Raw genomic sequence first — 23,292 nt, 5'->3', positions numbered from 1 at the left:
CTGTGTACTGCTGCTTTCCTGATTTTATCTGTCTTCCTATATAGAACCATATCATCTACAAAAAGAATAACATTATTCTTCCCCTTCCATTTTTATATATTTGTTACCCTTTCTAAAACTTCTAGTGCCCATAGCTAGTAAAGAGTGATAGCGGGGGCTGGTGAGGTGGCTCAGTGGGTAAGAGCACCCGACTGCTCTTCCGAAGGTCCAGAGTTCAAATCCCAGCAACCACATGGTGGCTCACAACCATCCGTAACAAGATCTGACTCCCTCTTCTGGTGTGTCTGAAGATAGTTACAGTGTACTTACATATAATAATAAATAAATCTTAAAAAAAAAAGAGTGATAGCACTTTATCTCCTTATGGGTTTGCTATGGTTTCAATGTGAAAGGCCTGTCATGGGCTCAGACCCCTGAACACTTGGTTTCTAAATGGTTGCACTATTTTGGGATGTGGTAGAAACCATTGCATCTGGATGACATAGGGTATTTAGAAGCAGGCCCTTGAAGTCCACACTCTTTTCTAATTCTGGTCTAGTATTCTGCTTCCTGATGTTCCAGGACATGAAAAGGTCATTTTATAAGCTCCCCTCACCAGCAAAACAGGAGGCCATAGTGTAAGGGACCACCCTCTCTAAAGCCATTTTCTTTCCCCTTATAGTGTTTCTACCTGGTGTTTTGTCCCAGCAGTTAATTAGTAGTGGTATCCTTGGCTTACTGGTCATGCTTTCTTTTTTCACCATTTGGTATAATGCTGGCCATTAAGGTCTAATATTGGGGCAGAGTGTTTATAATGAAATGTTTAGTTATCCTGAAGGATATTTAAGGCTATGAATGCTCAAGTTGCATGTATGCAACAGTGTGATATTTGCATATGCACATCTTTCTGTGTAATTCAAATTACCAAAATAGTTCATGTAATGTAATGTTAGGTTCTGTAGTTGTCATCCTGCATTAGTTAGGGGTAACAAGGAAAGTCTCTACATGCTCACTACATATGCAATTCTTTGGGTTTGTTTTTTAAGGATTTTAAATTCATGGTTTTCTTGAATCAGTGGGCATAGGAACAACATATCTGAATAGCCAGAATTATTATCTAGTATACATCAATCTATGTGTGGAATAAAGCTCAGAAAACCTGTGTGGTAAAGTCAGGTAAACCAGCAGGCTTCTCCAGGTTTCAGTTGCCTTATCACTTTAAAGAAAAGTTGTAGTAGATGATGCCTGGGTTTGTTAATAAACTTAGATTGCTTTAGTAGCCTAAGAGTCTTTTTAAAAGTTAATATTTGGGATCTGTATGAATAGGGAAAAGCAAGCAATGTTTGAGCTATTCTTTCTTTGTGTGTGTTGGGGGGGCCGGGGGAAGATAGGCATTTCGAGACATGGTTTCTCTGTATAGCCCTGGCTGTCCTATAACTCACTCTGTAGACCAGGCTGACTTCGAACTCAGAAATCCACCTGCCCCTGCCTCCCAAGTGCTGGGATTAAAGGTGTGTGTCACCATTGCCCGGTGTTTGAGCTATTCAAAAGCAGGTGAGAGAAGAAATGGTGGTGACTATGTACACAAATTCAAATAATTTTGAATTGGAAGCTCTTGCATCTTCATGTATATCTAAGGTCAAGGAAAATAGATCTATACTGGTACTTTATTTGGATGTTAATAGAAAAATTCAATAGTTGTAGTTTGTTGGCAGCTAAAGAACAAAAGGGACAGGAGGCACTGAGGAATGGTGGAAGCTGTTTAAACTCGTCTCAGTTCACTATTTTTCAATGGAAACTTCCCACAGTATTTGAAGCACATGGCTAAGGTAAAATGTTATGAGTTCATGTTTATATAAATGTGTATTCTTTAAAACAATTTTGTTGTATAAAATAGTATTAAATCTATAGTAGCATAAAGTTCATGATTATTATGACAATGACAGATATGTTCTCACCTATAGTCATTAGAACTTTCATTTCATTATCTGGTTAGAGCTCAAGTATGATGCAAGGTGGTCTCGGCAGGAAGCAGAGACCAAGAGGAACCAGGGAGTAGAAGGAGCAACCATGGCTTATCTGTGCTCTACTCTCACTGTCTCAGAGTTCATTGTTCTATGGGATTTTTAACATTTAGTTAGTAGTAATGCTAACTTCATTATTTTCAGGTTTTCCAATCTTTTCCACAGCCCTTTCTAGGGTGGAAAAGTCATGGGAAGTCTAGTAGACTATGAGTCACTCTAGATATGATTTAGATTGTGTGGTCTGGTTACCACTTTATTTTTCCCAGGAGTTGTTGCCTTGGGCTCATTGAACTCAACGGATGTCTGTAAAGATGCACACACCCTCAGGAAGTGGTGTGCTACCTCAGGCACCTATTTTCTGCCAACATATATTTATATGTCTTTATACATTCTTCCAGGAAAAGATGTTAGTGTTACACTTAAAAACCAGGTATACCAAACAACACAGTGTGGTGTTCCTGGAAAAACGATGCTTCTGGAATCAACTGGGGTTACTGAAGTAATGTGATCACTCTAGGAGACAAGGGGGTAAGGCTGATGGGAAAACACTACTCTTATTGTCAAAGTGAGGACATCTCAGGTGTTCCATGATTTAAATATGCATGCTACCGCGTGTTCTTTCTACTTGAGGTGACAAGCTTCTGTGGAGTAATCTTTCTTCTTAACACTATGTTATTTGGTTTAAAGATCCTTAAAGAGCCCAAGCTACACACTGGGACCTGACAAAACCAAGGGAAATACAACATCTTGTTTGCAAATTAATCCTTATGGTTAGCTCATGAATTGAAAAAAAAAAATCCCTCCATTGGAGTAACTTACTTATTGGAGATCTTCTTGCAGACTCTCTGTTGGCTCATTTACACCATCCACCTGACTGTTCATGTCAACTGTAAACAGAGAGGGTTAAATCATTATCAAGCCTAAACTGTTAAACACATGAAGATTGCCACTATTGTCTGAAAATGTTCCAATTTCCTGTCTTATGCCATTTCTGTTTTCATTTATTCATAACACGGGGGACCAAGGGGTTAGGATTCACTCTCCTCTCAGCTGAGCTGTCATTTCATGCAAGACTTGTGGTTTGGCAATTTGAGTGTATTTATTACCATCCTTAAATAGATAAATTCAAAGCCCCTATTAGATACCTAGGAAAACCAGGAAAGAAAACAAAGAAAAGCAGATCATTGACATGCAGAGAGGTACACGGCTCCCTCCATAGTGGCAAGGTCAATAGACACATTCAGTTTGCTGTGTTTTGAATTTCAGAATTCAAAACAATTCCTGCAAATTTGCCACTGGGTATGGCAGCCAGTAGCCAACATGAGATAGAAAAGCAAACAACACGTGTGCCTTTTACTTGATTGTGTTCCTTCTATGTAAGCATTTACATAAACACAGAATGTATAATTACTGCCTTTCTCCAAAAGTGGCCCAAAGCAGTCACTCTGGAAATTTCCAAAGGTCAGCAAGTTTAATGAGATTTTTAGTATCCAAGCCCATACTGTACGCTAAGAAAATAAAGAAAGAAATGGGCAGTGGGGGGACTGGGAATATAGCTCACTTGGTAGAGTGCTTGCCTTGAATGCTGAGTCAAGGATTGAGTTCCTAGCAACACATACTCAAAACAGCCATGAAAGATAATTAACTTGTGGAATTCTGACTTCAAATCCCTGGCAAACAAATACACCTTTTAGTACAAATGTCCAGGACCAGTGCTGGTGGTCACCAGCTCCCCTCCTTTCCAACTTTCAAGAAACCAAGGAAAGACACCTAACACTTCTAGTTAGCTTTCTTCTAACACCCACCTCCAAATACAGGATTGATGCCTTCTACTTTGTGAACTGTACATATCCCCCTTGCCTGCCATGCACTGGCAATATTGATGACTGCCACCACTATAATAACCTCCATTTATTTGGGAGGTATTCAGTTCTTTGCATAAGACCAATGACTAAAATTCTTTTCTTTTTCCAGAACATGAAAGAGTAAAATGATGGAATAATGGCAGGTGCTGCTCCCATACAACACAGATGCTTCAAAGAATGAAGCCCTTGGATAACACCCCACCCCCACAATCCCTCTCAGGATTTCTGGCTTAAAATGGTGGTCTCTCTTTTCTTATCTGAAACTGCATTGATTTACTAACTATTTATCAATTTATTTCAAACTTCATCTGTAAACTGGCCAGATGCAATAGTACTGTCAGCAAGAGAAGCAGTTTTATTCTGTTCAACCTGGCACATGTGTTTCTGTAAGTGCCCCCCTCTCCGAGTGGAGTATACAGGGGTAAGCACAGTAAAATGCTCATTTTCTGTTCCTTCTAGTCAAAAGACACCCAGACTACAACCTATTAATATATGTTCCATAAAAAGCATTCCATAATAAAATAGCTCTGTGAAAAAGTAAAGTTCTTGCTAAGACTTCAGAGTCTACAGGTTTCTACTGCACCTAGGACATAGACTGGAGATTTTACATGTCACTTTCTTGCTCATCAAGGACCAGTATATGGGGGCTGAATATCCACAGAGCCTGCTTTGTGAAGAAGTGATAAGAATCCATGTCCATCATTTTAGGAGCAGGCTGAAGCTGGTTCTTTTCAACTGAACACCATTGTCAGGTCGGGTGGACCTGGGGCTTCCTGTGAATGGTCATGGGTAGAGGGCTGAGAATTAAAGGAGGCAGTTTAGATGATGGCAAGCTGATGTGGTGGAGAAATGGCTGGTATAAGAAACTTCACTTAAAACTACCATGTTACTTGCCCTTATGGCTAAATTATTTCCTAATTGATTATCAACTAAACATAATTTACTTTACTCTTCCCCTGAAAAACCCCTTAAAGGTGGAAAAAGAGGGTGGCTGACTGACACGTTTTTGGTATTTGTCTTTTCAGAGACAATTGGAATTCAACTCTAAGAAACTAACAGCTGATAAACTAACTTTATGGGAACGGAGTAAATCAGAAAGAGACCACGACGCCTGCCTTTTGTGCAACAACATGAGAATTTGTTTGGTGGCTCTAGCAGGGCAGTGCTGTCTACCCTTGATGGAAAACTGTTCCTCCTCCATTGGGGAAGGTCATCCTCTTTGACTCAACCAGCAACTTCAGGAAGGACACTTGCTTATGTAGCCATGAAGGAAGAAGGGGACAACTGCCTAGCTATGCAGATCAGCAGAATTAACACTGGCAATAAATGGGATGACAGATGTCACTCTCATATTCTAGTGTAACAAAATGAGAAGGCACATTGAAGCAGGCAGCAGGTAAAGACTCGTCTGTGGCACCCTTCCCCTTACTCTAAACTTTTAGACCTGCATGGGAAGGTGTTGCTGGCTTAAAAGAGGGATACATAATTGAGTCCCAGTCTTAAACCTGAGCTGTAGAACAAAGCTAGCCCACAGTGAATCTGGTGCTGAAGAAAGACCTGTGACCCCCTAGGCATCAGGTGGAGATGCAGAGCCTGAACCACTGAAACTGCTCTAGGCTTGGTAGTTAACTGCCTCCACCATGCCTCCTTAAGTCTATGGTGGCTGAGTGGAGAACAAGGCTTGACCTCCTGGGAAGAAAGGTTTTGAAGCAAGCTAGCATGCAGCATTAACATTCCTGTGGCACTTTGATACAGGACCTGGTGGAAAGTGTGTCTGCCACAGCTCAAAGCCCGATAGCCCCTTTCTAACATTAGGCAGAGAGACATGTATGCTTCAGGGACAGATTCCAGTTTGGATACAGCTTTGGCAGTCTACAGCGCAGATGCTCTTTTTCTGTGGCTAATACAATCTCAGTAGCTACAAGCCTTGTATGTGACCTGACCTAGTGCCAGCCTTGATAGCCAAAGGACTGTCTCTACTATTGATCTCAAGTCTCAGGTAATGCAGCTCAAACAAGCCAGTTTACAAAGTTCCAGCATTTCCCTGGCACCAGGAATAGACTGTACCCTGTGCTTTGGCCAATATGAACTAAAATGTTCCTTGATGTACCTGACTATGCAGATCCTTGTTACCATGAGACATAGACACATCTCAGGTTAGCATCAGTAAGAACTACTGTGGTCAACATCATCTCAACTTAGTTTACTATAAGCCCAAATTGCTGAGGGTACTAACTTACAGTTTTTAGTAACACAGGGCCACATTCCTGGATGAAACCTAACACTGAGGAAGTATTAATGGCTCCTACTTCTGGGCTTGGCTACCAACAGCCTCTGGAAGATATCCAGGGTAAGGTAAAGACATGGGGTACTAGATTTCTTTCTTTTTAAAAAAAATTTTTTATTAGATATTTTCTTTATATACATTTCAAATGCTATCCTGAAAGTTCCCTATTACCCCCCCCCCCGCGCTGCTCCCTTACCCTCCTGCTTCTTGGCCCTGGCATTCCCCTGTGTATCTCACACAGCTCAGGCTGCTCACAGCAATCTGTTGCCACAATACCACTTCACCAACAAGCAATCATATTAGTGTGTGCCTTGGACCTACCCCAATGCTGTGCTACTTTTGGCAGCATTACTGGCCACAAATGTGACACTGGAGCTAAAGGCTAGATTATCAACAGTGAATTTTTTTTTTCTGAAGTCAGTCTGAGCTCTGCCCTGGCATCTCATAACAAGCTGTTACTGTGGATAACAGAGACAGGCTTATGGGTACAGACACAGTTTTATTATGAACAATAAAATTGAGAGTGCATTTGGACAAATTTTGGCTGAAACAATACATTCTCCCCATAGACCTTGACCTGGGAGCTACCCAGTACTGAAATACAGGATGGAGGAGGAATCAGAACATATGCAACCTGCTTCACAGTTTTGGGAAGATGGGCACTGACAAAGCGGGGCAGGAGCTTACTGGTTGATTCTGGAATGGCCTGACATGCTAACAATATCAAGTATTATGAGTCATACCCAAAATAGATGTCTGAAACTGACTAGGTAGGTACCAGTGCAGGAGAACTCTCTGGAAAGGTAAACACTTGTTTTAAGAAAAGAACTTTAATGAGGCAGAAGAAAACAGAAACACTACAAAGACAAAAGGAATTTTAAAAAATCATCCCCAAAATCAGAGCTAAAAAATATGCTTAGTTGGGGCTGGAGAGATGACTGAGAAGTTAAGACTATTGACTGTTCTTCTAGAGGTCCTGAGTTCAATTCCCAGCAACCAAATGGTGCCTCACAACAGTCTGTAGTGGTATCTGATGGCCTCTTCTGGTGTGTCTGAAGACAGCTAAAGTATACTCATATATGAAAATCTTTAAAAAATATGCCTAGTAAATTAAAATCACAATAAAAGGCACCAGGAGATTAGTCAAGGAGAACCATTAATGAGCTAGAATTCCTGCTCCCATGAGATGCAGAACTGAAAATGATGAAGGCCAATAACATCTTTGGGATACTATTAGGGAAAGAACAAATATTTTGTAATTGGAGCCCAAGAATGGCTTAGCAATACCAAAGGAGTAGAAATTATTCAACTATAGGATTCTTTACTCTTGAGCAATACAAACATCCAGATATAGCAAGGCCTAGGGTCACCAATAAAATTTAATACAGTCTACCTTCCCAATGTATGTTATGATTTAAGGGAAGTGATAAAGATATTCTCAAAGCTGTAAGAGAGAAGAAGCAAATAATGTTTACAAGTGTTCCAAGTCATCCTGAAGCAGGTTGCTCAGTGTATCATACAGGTCAGGCGAAAGTGGCATATAATCTCTATAGTACTGATTCGAAGAGATACTATGTCCAACAAAGGTCCACATTAGTATTCAAGGACTGACTGAAGTGTCACAAAACTGAAGCCAAGAAAGTGGGTGAGACTGCTCTACAAAAACGCAAAGGGAATTGTCAGAGTGAAAGAGTTGTCAAGTAAGAAGTACAGGGATCTGTAAAACGTATGCACTAATTTACAAGTAGATCAAACTGGCTAGCAGTGGAAAGAAACATGGCGGATAAGAGGAATTTTATAAAGAAGACTCAAAAAGCTAATGATCGCCAGACCAATAGAAAGAGAAATGACCAATAACCAGGACAAAGAATTAGATTTTCAAAAGCTCAAAACTATTTTAGCTTTACCCTACTTCTCCCATTTTTCAAAATAGCATCTTATGTAGCCCATAGTGGACGGAACTTATTATGTAGCTGAGGGTGTCTGTGAATTCTTCATAGGCTTTGCCTCTGCTTCTAAAGAGCTGAGATTACAAGTCTGTGTCACCATACTTAAACAATTCTCTTAGGAATATATTTTCGCCCTTTTGTTTCTGTTCTCTATGGTATACTTTCAAATGATCTTTATGTGTTGTATCAAGTGTGATGAAAATAATTGTAAAGCAAACCAAACTTAAGATGGAGAATGGACATATGAGAAGACTAGGAATGTTTTACATAAGGGCTGAATTAAGAGTTTACCTATCAATAATTATGTTGGCTGTATATGAATTAATTTTTCAGCTAAATGTCATAGTTATTGATTGGGATAAAACACATAGCCAAACCACATGATGGTTTGACAAAACTCACTTTACAACTCAAGGCATGTGTAGACTAAGAACAAAGAGATCTAGTAAACTATTCCATGCTAAGGAGATCCAAAAGGAGTCAGGAATAACTATACATTCATCTAGAGCAAATAAGAGGGTTAAATTGCACCCTAGACCTGGGGCTCCAGCAGTCATCCACAGATTGCTCCATTTGCTAAAAGCACACAGAACATTCTTCAGGACATATGTCATACAGAAAAACCCAACACATTTTTGGATGTAAATTATATTGTTAATGATCTGTGGATGTAGAAATAAAATTGGTCATTGAAGTACTCTAAAACAAATAAAATGTATATAACATACTAAAACCTAGCAGATGCGATCGCCATAAAATTAAAAGGGAAGTTTGTAGGAATTAATTCAATTATAAGAGGAAATTGGAAATATTGCAAACAACCTGTCCATGAATATCAAGGATCTAGAAAACAACATCATACCAAACCAACACTAATAAAAAGATAATCAAACAATGCAAACATCAAAAACTTCTTTAGAAGGATAAAATAATGAACCTTCAGCTAACTTAAGGAAAGAGAATAATAAAATCAGATTTAAAGGGAGGCAATATAACTGATAAACCCAAAAGATCATGACTGGTGATATAACAACTATATGCCAAATGCCTACACATTCTCAAGACTGAGTCATAAAGAAATAGAAAGATCAATAACAAGAAGAGAGATTGGATCAATAACAAAAATTTCTGTATTACCCACTTAGTGTTACTGATGTCAGTAGTTCTGAGTTTTGTTCAGTAAAGGCAACATTTAAAGAACTCTTATCACTTCATAGAAGTTATTCTAAAAAAAATAAGAGAAAAAGGAATTCTTCCAAACTAATTTCATAAAGCTGACATGAATTAAACAGCCTCATGATCCTCTTCCCCTTCCTCCTCTCCCTCCTCACTATACACAGTGAAAGGGGAGGATGGGAGAGAGAGAACACTAACAGATCAATTGCCTCAATAAACACAAATGTAAAATTATGGACAAAACTTGGAAACCAAATCCAACTACACAGTAAAAAGATTCTATACTTGGACAAGTGGGATTCATCCCAGGGAGGAAATGATGGTTCAATGTATGGAAATGAGACCCACCAATTCTGTCAATCGATGCTAATAAGGCATCTGATAAAAAAGGGGTTTCATGACTAAAATGCTGGACAAACTGCGTAAACACAACATATAAATATCAATGATAATAGCCAAACTGACAAGCTTTCAGCTTAAGATGTGAAATCACAGTCGCATACTCTCTCCACTTTCATTTGACAGAGTTCTGTAAATTGCCCAGAGTCTTCAGGCAAAAAGTAGACCAAAGAGCAGCGAAGGTGAAGCATTGCCCATGTTTATACATGATTTGATTTTATTAATAGGAAATGCCAAAGACTCCTCTGTAGTAGAACCAATAACTAAATTCAGCAAAGTTGCAGTAACATAATCAGCATACAAAAATGTGTAGCATCGCTATATGCTCATAGTGACTTGCCTTTAGAAATAAAAAAAATTAATCCCATCTATGAGGAAACTTAACTACAAAACATTGACAACAGAAACTAAGCAGGACACACAAAAAAGTAGAAAATATTTGTTCTATCCCCACGTAATCCATAACCAAAGTGTAATGATACTGTTCACACAGTTGGGAAAAATAATTTTATATGTAGCTACAAAAATTTCCAACAGCTAAAATGATTCTGAACAAATAAGACATATTAAACATACTTCAAAACTGAAATGATCAAACTGTCAAGTTTAGACGTTAAAACAGACATGTGACTTACTAGAGAGCCTAGAAGGTACTAAGAACATGTGCTAGACAAAGGACAGTCTTTTCACTAGGTGCTGTATAAGTATGGAATGGCTACAGGCAGAAGAGTAAAACTAGACTTGTCTTTCATCATCTATACCAATCAACTACATGAAGATTAAAGACTCATAGAAGATGGGAAATTATGGGAAGAAAACAGGGGAAACACCTCAGGACATTGGCAAGGGCAAGGATTTTTGGCACACATTTCAAAAAAGCACAGGAAACAAAAGCAAAAGTAAACAAGTGGGATTTCATAAAATTGGAAGGCTCTTGTTCAGGAAAAAAAAATGTTGATGGGGTGAAGAGACTTTGTGGTGGTTTAAATATGCTTGGTCCAGGGAGTGGAACTATTAGTAGGTGTGGACATGTTGGAGGAAGTGTGTCACTGTGGGGATGAGCTTTGAGACCTTCCTCCTAGCTCCTAGACTTCTGGCAGCCTTCAGATCAAGATGTAGAACTCTTATCTTCTACTGCACCATACCTGCTGGATAATGCCATGCTCCAACCTTGATAATAATGGACCTCTAAACCTATAAGCCAGCCTCAATAAAATGTCCTTTTATAAGAGTTGCCTTGGTCATGATGTCTGTTCACAGCAATAAAACTCTAACTAAAAGAGACATGATACCAAATGGGAGAGAATCTCAGTAATTTATATCAATGAATAAAAGGAACTACAAAAATATTAGCAGGGAACATGTGACCTACTTTATACATGGGTAAAAAATCTAAACAAACATTTCTTGAAAATGATTAATAGGAATATTCAAGTACAAATTACAAATTGCACAAAGATATCATTTCCTTGCAGTAGAAATTGTGATTATCAAAACAATGGGAATGAATAAGGTTGGCAAGGGTTTGGAGAAGCCCTGCAAACTGTTAGTGTGAATTTAAAATAGTATAGTCATTATAGAAAACAGTATGGAAGTTTCATGGGGAACAAACCTACCATATGGTCTGACATCCCAATTACTGAACATATTTCTGAAGGAAACAAAACCAGTATGTTGAAAGACTTCTTTGCAACATAATATCCACAAAATAAGAATAAATATTAAGGGATTTATAGGTAGATAAAGAAAATGTGGCACATATATGTACCAGATACTTGTTGCCATTACAAGAATAAATCCTGTCAATTGTGATATGTGTGGAACTAGAGATTATATTAAAAGGAATAGACTGGATACAGAAAGGCAAGGGATTAATCATCTCTCGGAAATTGAGTGGAAGGCAGTAGTCACCAGAAATCAGACACACTGAGAGGGACTTGGGGATGGCTTTCTGCACTGCAGTTAGGTAAGTTTGAGAAGTTGTATAGGCTTTCATAGGAGGGTGCCTGCAGATGAGAAAGGTAGATTTACATTTCAAAGAGCTAAAGGGAATTTGAGTTTTTACCATAAAGAAATGAGTAATGTCGAAGATGAATATTCTTAACCTGACTTTGACATTACAACATGTGTCTATCTCTAGAAACATAGCATAGTAGACCACAAGTAAGGGGACCTTTATAATGTTATGTATCCCCAAACATAAATAGACATATATCACTTTATATAATTTATGGCCTATGGATTCTAGTTTTCTTAGCTGTGAGATCTACTGTTGATGAGGGGATTAACAATTCTCCTATGGAGTTTCTCTTCCCTTCCCAGGCCCCAGGTAACCAGAACTACTGTGTCCTCCCTTATCTAATATACATTCACCGATCTGCCAAGCTCACTGACCCCTCCCTGCCTTCAAAAGTCTACAGGATGCATTTCCCTTATATTTTTTGGCTGCTGTTGCATGTCTTACCCCAGCTTCTCTTGTATAGAGTGCTGGGTGTTGTTAGAGGGTATTTCACCTAAATCTGTCTCTGCATACCTCTCTAATCAAACTGGAAAGGAACCTTTAATATTTAAAACACAAACCTCAATGGCCCAGTAGAATCATGCCTGCTGAAACAGGTATTGTCCTGATGTAAATAATGGCATTTCCGAATGTTCTTAGCATAGGCATATAGGAGAGGCGATGTTAATAAGTTCACGGTGCTGGGATCTTTATTGAATTCTGATTTGGAGGGCATCTACTTAAATAGGTTTATTTTTGCGGTGCTCTGAAAGAATCATTGTATGTCTGGGCAAAGCCTCAGAGGCTAGCAGTTGAGGATATGAAAAGAATCTTAGCCCAAGCTCAATGAAGAGCTCTGGGAACACTGGGGTAACAGGGTTAAGGCAGGCCAGGTAGATTGCAGTCTGATCTTGAAATGACTCACCATGACCTCCATATAGTAAGAAATGTTTAAACCATGTGTGCTGTCTTAAAACAAAATTTGTGTGTGTGTGTGTGTGAGAGAGAGAGTGTGAATGTGTGTGTGTGTGTGTGTGTGTGTGTGTGTGTGTGTGTGTTAAAGGCTTCCATTTCCATGATTTCCTAGGTAGAATTTGGCTTTTGAAATTTACTTTGTTCTAACCAGATATGTTGATCCTTAGATCAAATAATTTCCTTCATCCTAGATTACATGTGTACAAAGTACCACAGAATCACAGTTGAGCACAGGCAGCTCAGACTCACCATCAGGACCTGAAGTGTTTTCTGCCTCGCTGGAACCTTGGCTTTCTGCAAACACAGCAGGTGCATCCTTGCCTTGAGCTGAAGGAAGGAAAGCAGAGTCCTGATTACAGAGAATCAGCTCAGCCCTGCTGCCAATCTGCTCTCACCCTCCACTGCCCTCTTAAAGTTCAAAATGCTCTGGGGATTTAACTTCTTTTGCAGAGTGGGTTACAGGAGGAAGTCGAGGGCTGAGATGCTTGACTATCCCAGAGCTGTCTCCCAAGCTCTCTTTCATTTGTGAGGTAATCACGTGTGCACACACTGTTTCTCAGAAAAGAAGTGTAGTAGGATAAGAGAAAGAATGTGCTCCAATCAACACAAAGTACTGTTTAAATTTAGGGAGGGAGGGAGGGAGAGGACTGAGACAGAGGGGGAGGGAGAGGGGGAGGAGGAGGAGGAGGAGGAGGAGGAGGAGGAGGAGGAGGAGGAGGAGAAGGGACTTTAAAAACCATGAAGGAAAAAAGTCTGATCTTGCCTTAGCATGCCTAAAAGTGGAAAGTTCCCGTTTCCTCATAGGAAGAATTCTCCTTGTTAAACTACAGATATGCAACAAGACTGCCTCTCTAGACCTTTAAGGCACTGCCATGTTGGCTGTTGGCATGCTGAGTGTCTAGCCTGCTCCTGGCTTGTGTTGCGACTGTTTTCTATATGACCCTCATAAAGAAGGACATCAATTCATGGTGGTTCAAGTTATAGCCTCCCCCCAACCCAAATAAAACCAAAACTAAAACATCACCAAGGTTTCTCTGTGTAGGCCTGGCTCTCCTAGAACTGACAGTAGCCCAGGCTGACTTCCAATTCAGAGGTCCCCCTGCCTAGTGCTTAGATTAAAGGTGCAGGCCACCACACTCAGCTTACACAACATTCTTAACTGTCACATCGAGAGAGGGCTGTTCACATTTCCAGATATTCAGAAAGACACTCAACCTCTCAAAGCTTAAATACCTAGTATGTTTTCTCAACATGAATAACAAGGGCATTTATAAATTAGATAAAAATGCTACAATACAAATATGTGAAGTTTTTATTTCTGTACATTTTAAAGAGAAGGTGAAATCATTTTACAGGAGGACATCCTTGGGGGAGGATGTGTTAAGTTTACTGTGCCAAGTGGGGATGAAGCAAAAGATCCCATGTATAATCTTTTCTGAGGGAGACTTTTACTGGTACAGTCTGTACTCCCAGCAGCCATTTACTGATGCTGACAGTCAAGAAATACGACTTAAACATGACTGAGCACATAGCCTGGGTGGTCAGAACTTGAAGATACAAATACCAGTGGAAGTGGGAGGAGAGGAAGAAAGCCATCTTACAATTTGCAGTATGAGCTAAGGCTCATTTAACTGAAAATGCTGAACAGACTTTTGTATTGGCGGTTTTAGACAGGGAGTGTGAAGTAGACAGAAGAATTGGGGAGATATTATTCTTTGGTAAAACCAATGGTGCAAGATTAGATGAGCCGGCACAGGAGAAGGCTAACACAGGAAGAAAATTCTTCAAGAGCAACAGTCCTGTAGTACTGCTTGAGTTCTTCTAGTAATGTCTGAGGATGTGATTGGAACACACGAAATAGACCTTGAACTTCCAGCTGGATCTGTCAGCATAGTATCATACTCCAATTCTGAAACTTCCAGAACACTTAGCACTTTGCATTTGCTCATTAGCAAACTACTTACACTCCAGTGCAGAGAAAACCAGTGGTGTACTCCATAAGGGTGGGAGCATGGGCAGTTTGCCATGTAACAGTGAAAGCAAAGTATAAATGAGGAAAAATAATAAAAAAAAATATTTGATTTCATAAACAGAACAAGCTTTGGGGTGGAGCTTACATACAAGTGTTTAGTAAGAGAAAAAATACTTGGATTTTTAAATTGTAGGTAATTAATAGTATTAAAAGATGTAAAGAACTTCTAAAAATAGGAATATAGGTCAGTAATCCAATAGAAAAAATTGCAAGAGATGTGAGAGTTCATTAAGAAATAATGTCCTACATTCTAGTGAAATGACTCCGTTTTATAATTATGAGAGAAATGCAAATGAAGATGATGATGATGAGACAGGGTTTCTGCTTGACTTGGCAGATGCAGATTAACCCTCTACCAAGAATCTCTAGAAGCACTGGACAGATTGTTGATAGGAATTATTTTAAGGAACCAATGAGCTAAGAATGCAGCACAGACTCTGTGAGGAACAGAGCGGTGGGCTGACATTCTAGTGCCAATGATTGAATGGGCACTCCCAGGGTTGAAGGAAGGCAAAATGTGAGTGGCTGGGGTTCACCAAAGAAGAAAGATCCTGCTAAGTGCTTCAGGTTTTTGGTAGGTCTAAGACAGATCAACTTTTAAGTAAAAACGAAGTCCAGAGCTTGGCAGATAGCTAAATGGAACACTTGCCTAGAATGTCTAAGTACATAGGATTAATTCCCAGCACACACACACACACACACACACACACACAACTTCTAATAAATAACTTTTAAAAACAAAGAAACACTTCCTTCTTGGGTGACCTTGGGTTACATTTCTCTATTATGTTCTCCTACTTGTTGGAAGCAAAAATAAATCTCTGGAGGAAGATAAAAAGCACTCAGAATCTCAAATTATCCTCAAAGTTCTTAAGCACCCTGTTCACCCTACAACCAAAAATTACCTGGCAATGCCCACAGCAGGTCACTGAAAACCAGGAGAATTAAAGCAAGGGGCCATAGACAAAATGGGAATGAGCCATGTAGGCTAAGAATTTGGCAGCTGAGCTGAGTAATATGCATGGCCAAACAGTTCCTCAGAAAAGTAGACACTGTAAAACCAGAAGGCAATTAAGTAGGTGAATTTGATGGCGGGTCCACTCAGCTGAAGTATGGTTAATAAGCTAAAAGCTGAATCAGGAGGAAACACAGGAGAGTGTCACAGGTGCCCTGTCAGACATAGTCTGGCCCACCCACTGAGTGTAAGATGTAAGAGATAGTCCAGCTTAACCTTTGAGAGAGAACTTGGAATTTGTGGAATCTTCCTTGTTATGGGCAAAACTAATATTTTAAGAAATAACCGGCTAGAGAGATAGCTCAGTGGTTAAGAGCACTGATTGCTCTTCCAGAGGTCCTGAATTCAAATCCAAGCAACCACGTGGTAACTCACAACCATCTGTAATGGGATCTGATGCCCTCTTTGGGTGTGTTTGGGGATAGCTACAGTGTATTCATATAAATAAAATAAATACTTCTTTAAAAAGAAAAAAGAAATAACAGATGCTAGTTTGTTGAAATTAATGGGTAGTATGGTGCTCTGATATTCTATCAAGGGTGTGATAACAATAAGAAAACTTAATGCAAAACAAAACTCAGATCAATCATTGCGAAATTGCTGGAATCCAAGGATAAAGAAAAACTGTGACTATTGTCTAGTTAAGCAAAGGCCTATTGGACTTAAAATAGCAACAGTTGAGATTTGTGCGTAGGTTTGCAACAACCACACAGAAATGGAGAGAGTGTAACATTTTCTTAGGAATAAAGGAAAAATGTCTCTAACTTAAATTCCCATACCCAACAAAATCTTTTCAATTAGCATTTGAAATCAGAAGTTTTCTTAGAAAAACAAAACAAAACAGAATTAGGTAATAGCCAATGTCTACAGAAAGGATAGTTTCCAACATTCTTGAAAGAAATCCCAGGTTGGTTGCAGAACCAGTAAGAAAAGGGAGCAGAGGGAGGGATCTCCTGACTATGAGGTAAAGATATTACATAGAGCATGTTATACTAACCAGCAAGAAGAAACTGGCAATCTGGGAAATGCTCAGTGAGCAACACAAGTTTATCAAAGCCACAGTTTATCAAAGTCATTAAGAGAGTGCCCAGGACTCCTGTACTCAACACCCCCAAAATGCACATACGATTAGAAGGACAACAGAGAGTTGAACAAGGAACAGTCTTGTGACAAAGAGGTTTGCTGGTAATCACTGAAGGTTTTGAATAACTTTTTACCACATTTCATAGTTTCATAAAACCATGGGTTTACTTTTGTGTTTGCTTGTTTTGTGTTTTTGTTTTTCTAGTAAAACCACAATAAATTGTCTGACCCTTATCCCACTCTCAGGAGTTCAGTTTGAGTTGAAGAATTTATAGCATCAATGTTATATTTGATAAGAAGTTATCACCACAAAAGGAAACTGAGATGGCCTACTTCTACTGACACATGATTTCGTTGACATTCTTTTCCGGATTCTCACTTCTGATGGGATCTAGATCTAGTGGCAGAGTGGAAGAAATAAGAGAATTCCTGAGACATCTAATGTTCATACCCTTAAAGAAATGCCCAGTGAACAGGTCAGTTACCAGCCTATTAAGCAATGCTCAGCAAACATGAAATAGGATACAAAATACTGTCAAGATCTAGGGAGGCCACGAAAGAACAAGTTGAGAAAAGTAAAGTTCAAAAAGCCAACCAGAAAACAGTAAGCCGTTAAGTTGCTTGCCCTATGCCTATGCTTTTAACCTCATTATCCAATAAGACTTGTGAGACATCTCAAACTATGGCAGTATGTTAGCACACCTTAGCAATGTATACAATAGGTGGTTTGGGATTCAAAGCAGACAGAAAGCACAGCAGCCATCAAAGTTCTAGCTCTACATACTACATTTCTGGAACATAGAGAGGCATTGTCTATTTGATCTGTTCTCACAGCTCTAACTGTGTTTGGTGGATTTAGTCATTTTGTAACATTACTGTGTGGTGATGTGTGCCTGCGTGTGTTGAATGGGACTTGAATCTATCTGTGTATGGGCACTGGCATGCTCTGATGACCTTGCATGTGCATATGTATATCTGCTCAAGTGTACAGTATGTACGTGTTTTCAGGAAGGGGGAGAAGAACAGACATTTGTTATTCTGACGTGAGTGTGACACTGGTGTTATCTGAACGGCTTCTATCCTGCTGAGCAATGCAACTGAGTGTCCCAGAGAAATGAGTCCATTCCACATAGACAATAGAATCTGATAAAGCCCAAACACCTCTATTCTCTATTTATTCCAGTTTGCCTGACCTTCCCCCATTTTGATTGGTACTGCTTGCAACATAAACAAGAGGTATATTTCAGGGCTCCTAGCAGGAGATAAAAGATGCTGAAATAGAGTCTGGGACATTCAGTGCCATTTTCATTTTCAATTACCAACTGCCACTGCTCTCCTCAAAGCTTTGATTATAGCAACCTTTTGTAGGTCAGTGGCATTACATAAAAAAATGATAAATGGAGGATGCCTCATCACAGAAAAAAAAAAAAAAAAGATGCCATGGTACATAGTTAATGCCAGGTAACTGGCCTTTTAAATAAATAAATAAATTTAGAAAGATGTTGGAGAATCATCTAAAGTTATACTTTGAGATATTTACTAATAATTAAGTCATGTAAACAAAGAATGACGATCATCTCTCAGAATACACACTTGCATGTAAGCTCAGAGAACAGGGCCTATTGGAACCCCACTGTATTGAATTAAAGTGTTGTTGACCCAAATGAAGTATTTTTGAACCACCGTCCCAACATCTGTGTTCTAGTGTTGCTATTGCTTACTGAAAATGTTTATTTCCCACTTGATTCCCACTTGGGAGTTCTTTTCACTGTCTCCTGATGCTAAGTTTGGTTATGAAAATTTGGGGAGGGGTGTGCACAAAGCATCTTCTGAGTCAAGTCACATCGAGACTGGTAGTGCATTTGTACAGTTGAGTCTCTGCTGATTCTCTTGTCTTCTACCTTAACCTGAGCATGCTTTATGGATCAGCTGGTCCAATGAGGATGAGAGTCAATTCAGAGCTTGGCGTGCTTTCTGAATCAGAGAAACTGTAGTTGGTCCTGGTATTTGCAATCAAGATATTGATGAGTTTTATTCTAAGCTATGGCTAAAGATGATTTAACATGCAGCATTATTATGGTCATAGTGCGCACACGCACACACACACACACACATACTTTATATACGCCAATGGACATTGTCTCTTAATTCCATCTCATAGAAATTATATCTGTGAGGTCAGAAATTTGATTTAATTTCTAGCATCTACTAAACAAAAAAAGGATAGATGTGTAGAAAATACTGAATTAAAATATTCAGAGAAATCTAATCCAAGCTTTGTTGACTTTAGAATGCTTTTATGATGGAAAAAACAAAACAATACTGGTCTTAGAGTTTAAGGCATCCATCACATCTGTTTAACTTCCAAGTCAAATGGAAGCAGGTGTTTGTTCTATATGCATAGACACTAAGTTAGAACTGTAGTTCTTTTGAAGTTACTGCTTGTTAGGGGTGATGTGCTCAATTAGGCCTTGCTTTGCCCTAGACTGCCATGTTTACTCTCTAGTTCTAGACTCCCATCCAGCTAAGTGAGGAGAGAACAAAGACTCACATGATAAGGGAGGACAGAGCATCAGTGCAAACACAGGGTTAGGAGAGAGTGTGACTCTCCAAGCTACGCTCATACAGTCTTACTGACATAAACTTGGTTTTATTCCCAGGTCACCAACACTATTGGAAATTATCTTGCCAGCCATCTTTACACTATATTCAATCTCAGGAAAAAAAAAAGTTGCTGCTATCTTTCAGTACTGTAGTCTTCTTTTATTGCTACTTATCCATAATTAGCTTCTTTAAGCTCTATATGAATAGTACTCAAGTATAGAGAATAAAGTGTCACACACCTCTTTCTTCTTTTAGAAAGAAAAATGATCAGTTTGCTGAAGGTAAATTTGTCTGTCACTAAAACATCACATTTCTGATATAAATGTTCTTAACAAGTATCTATTTTTTCCTTTTAGTCTTTTACGTTTTTTGTTTGGAAACAAGCTGTAAGTGCCTAGAATGTATTAGTTTTCTTGTCAAAGGTTCATGTCAAAGGAAATTCTTCAATCTCATTCAAACCAAATCAAGGGCTTTTATTTCTTTCTTTCTTTTTTTTCTTTTTTTCCCATTTTCTTCTTTTGTTGTTTAACACCTGTACAATAAAACTGTGCCATCTCCATCCAGAGCCAACCTCAGCAAGCCCCCCTGCCTTTGGATGGTACATACTCTGTACAAGGATTGTTTGGGGGGGGAGGGGGTATAGCAATCAGTGGAAGAATAAGAAGGGGGTAAGGGGGCGGGGGCAGTGCCATGGAGAGGCGGGGCAAAGGAAACAACCCAAGCTGCTTCCCCCCCCCCCCCTCCCTCTGGTAACAGGTCTAACTAGGTGTCTGAAAGTCTAGGTGCCACTCACTCAGCCCCCAAATGGATGTGGAGCCAGGCTAGAGACTGGTCCCTTGCTCGGGCCTAGTTAGTCCCAGGGCCCTTTACAGATTCCAAAGGAGAATCAGGGGCAGGTGGAGGAGAGGGGGGTAGAGGATGCTATAAGTCTCTGGGAGGGATGGCAAGGCAAAGGCTCAATATCTCAAGATGGGGAGCCCAGGGTAGGTAGGGTGAGGCAAATAGGGGAGGGGTGCAGGCAAAAGATGCCAGAACAAGTTCATACTGTGCACTGAGCAGAGCAGTGAGAGAGGAGCACCCTTGCCTCAGGCCCATCTCAACCTGCCTTTATTAGAGTAACTCCCTTGTAAACACCAGTCTCAAAGTGGAAGAGCTGCTACAAAGGGCAGGGGTGGAGCAAAACTGGCAGGAGGTGTGGAAGCACCAAAGGCCAGGGATTTTCCCCAGCCCTACAGCTCTGGGCCAACGGCAGCCAGGTTGTTTAGTCATGTGATGATGTCCCCCTATCCTTCCTCACCCTTCTCCCTCCCCAAATGGAGAAAGACAACCTGGGAATACTTTTCTCGAAAAGAGGGAGGGAGGGAGGGAGGGAGGGAGGGAGGGAGGGAGGGAGGGAGTATTCCCAGAGCTCATGAAGAAAGAAAAGGGAGAGGAGGTAAAGAAAGTCCCTCAATACAACAAGTTGTCTCAAATCACCACAGTGATACAGACTTATCAGAAACCAATGAAACAATACAAATTAAATACTAATAAAATAAATACTATGGAAGACAGAAGGACACAGGGAGACAAAAAGAGGTACTCAAGAGATTTGTGTTTTTCTCATTTCTCCTTAGGACAGGCCACAGCCACCCAGGCCCATGTTTGGTCTTGGTCATAATTAAGAGCACTGATTGCTCTTCTAGAGGTCCTGAGTTCAATTCCCAGCAACCACATGGTGGTTCACAACCATCTGTATTGGAATCCGATGTACTCTTCTGGTGTGCCTCAAGGCAGCTACAGTGTTCTCATATACATAAATTAAATAATTAAAAATTATTAGCTGGAGAGATGGCTCAGTGGTTAAGAACCCTGACTGCTCTTCCAAAGATCCTGAGTTCAATTCCCAATAACCACATGGTGGCTCACAACCATCTGCAATAAGATTCAATGCCCTCTTCTCATGTGTCTAAAGACAGCTACAGTGTATTCAAATCCATAAAAAAAAAAAATCTTAAAAAGAGAAAAAAAGAATAAGTCAAGGGATTTAAGTGTCCTGCATTTCAAAGGCATTTCCAGTTTGTTACTTATCAAAAGCCTCTGTCCTTCCCTTCCCTTTCCCTTCCCTCTTTACCCTCCCCCCTCCCCTCCTGCAGCTCTCATCCCCTTCTGGAATTTAAGATTTATCATTATGGAGATCTTCATGTTTTATGAAGATTTAATTAGCTGAAATGGATTATAATTTAATGAGATATATACTGAAGTTTTAGAAACATGTATTTCTAAATGGAAATGAAAAAAAGTTCACTGAGCCTGATGTTTAAATAAGTCTAGTGATGATTAAAAATACACAAAATGAACACTACACATAACTTTCTAACTGCTCTCAAAGTACTAAGGAAAATGACCCTCTCTATTATATCTTTCCCATAATCACCCTAGAAAACATAAAACGCATAATTGTTCTCACTTTACCCTCCCTCAGTCATGTCCCTTCAGTTCTTCTTAGCTTCTTACATAAAGCACAGGCAATGTGATATATTCTCCATAGCACAACCTTTTTATATTATACAAATATTCAAAGCATATTCATATTCCACTGTTTAGTATTATAAATTAAATACATATATATTAATATCTTAACAGATACATTCATCTTAAGGCACCTTTAAAACAACCTAATATCTTCTCATACTGCTTTACTGTCGGGCTACATAGATGTGGATACAACACTCTGGAAAAATTCTGTAGACGGTTCCCTAGGGTAAACTCTTAGTGGATTCCTGGATCAAGAATGTGTGTGCATTTGGTGTTCATGGGTGTCGCAAAATTGCTTTCTGGAAGAGACAGACCAATCTGTGCCCTAATTAGCAATTTTGAATATGGTTTTCCCACTTACTCCCAGCATTTAGTACCCTTACTCTTTTTCTGGAGAACAACCCCTACCATACACAGTTATAATTTGCATTATGACCAGTGTTACCCTTCTCTCTTCCTTTCTGTTAAAGGCATTTATATTTTACCAGATTTTCTCATTGGTTGATTATTATATGTTTTTCTTTATTGACTTTTATTGTTCTTTGTGAGCTAAGAAACTCCTCTATGCAATACGTTGCAAATATTTTCATCTTTTATTTTGATATAATAAATTCAACTGCGCTTTGCTCTAAAGGTTTGTATTCCGAGACACACTACATATCCCACCTCACAACTCAATAACATATCACAGCTGTGATTTGAGGTGAGATTGTGGTACAGATGTTTTTGGACATGACTTGCCCATCATATCATCAATATAGTTTCCCCTTCATTTTAGAGAGTGCTAGGGTCTTTCGTGAATTTCTTTCTTCCACGGTAGATTCTTCATCTGTTTGCATGCATGCTTGCTCTCCTACTTCTCCCCTATGTGATGGTGAGACCTCAGTGTGTCTGCAGGGTGAGGAGTAAGGCATGTACTCCTTAACCATTATGATCCCTCCAATATCTATGGCCTGTGGTCCTCTAGGAACCATCTTCAGGAAGGATTTTCTTCTATCCAAACTCGTGGCTCTCAGGGCTCTGTGAACAGCCAGTGTGATTTCCAGGTTCTTGTGTCCTTGCCCAGGACATAGGGCAGAAAGACACTCAATTATAGCAGGAAAAGATGATAAACATCAAAGATGAGTTAATGCATCAGAGCTAAGAAGCTATTTATCGGCTTAGAGGACCCTGTGTGCTACACAAAGGACCTGGGCTTTTATGTTATATAACATGGGCTTTCCGGCTCAGGTGTGTAACCTGGACTGTTTGACTAATCTTTGTATGATCTATCTGCTATATGTAGTACTATATCCAACCTGCATATTATATGACACATTAATATCGCTTTAAAAGATTTATTTTTGTTTGTTTGTTTTAACTATATTATGTATCTGTCCCCAGATGAG

The 23,292-nt window shown here is 39.5% G+C and overlaps 1 protein-coding gene across 12 annotated transcripts in view; it reads right to left on the bottom strand.

Annotated features, from left to right (window-relative positions):
* The window catches only part of Macrod2 (mono-ADP ribosylhydrolase 2), a 1,997,664-nt gene that overhangs the window by 5,756 nt on the left and 1,968,616 nt on the right, over positions 1–23,292 (bottom strand). For 10 of the 12 annotated variants that reach the window (XM_006500246.3, XM_006500247.3, XM_006500248.3 and 7 more), the window contains 2 exons: positions 12,903–12,980; positions 2,823–2,890 (listed from right to left, as the gene is read on the bottom strand). In XM_006500246.3, the coding sequence (XP_006500309.1) occupies positions 2,823–2,890; positions 12,903–12,980 (146 nt within the window). The remainder of the gene's footprint in view (positions 1–2,822; positions 2,891–12,902; positions 12,981–23,292) is intronic. The other 2 variants (XM_006500249.3, XM_017319283.2) reach the window with 1 other exon arrangement.

The sequence above is a fragment of the Mus musculus genome, chromosome 2, assembly GCF_000001635.26.
Source record: "Mus musculus strain C57BL/6J chromosome 2, GRCm38.p6 C57BL/6J".
In the NCBI taxonomy this organism is placed as follows: domain Eukaryota; kingdom Metazoa; phylum Chordata; class Mammalia; order Rodentia; family Muridae; genus Mus; species Mus musculus.
The sequence above is the reverse complement of the archived record's forward strand: the minus strand, read 5'-3'. Positions and strand labels throughout refer to the sequence as shown.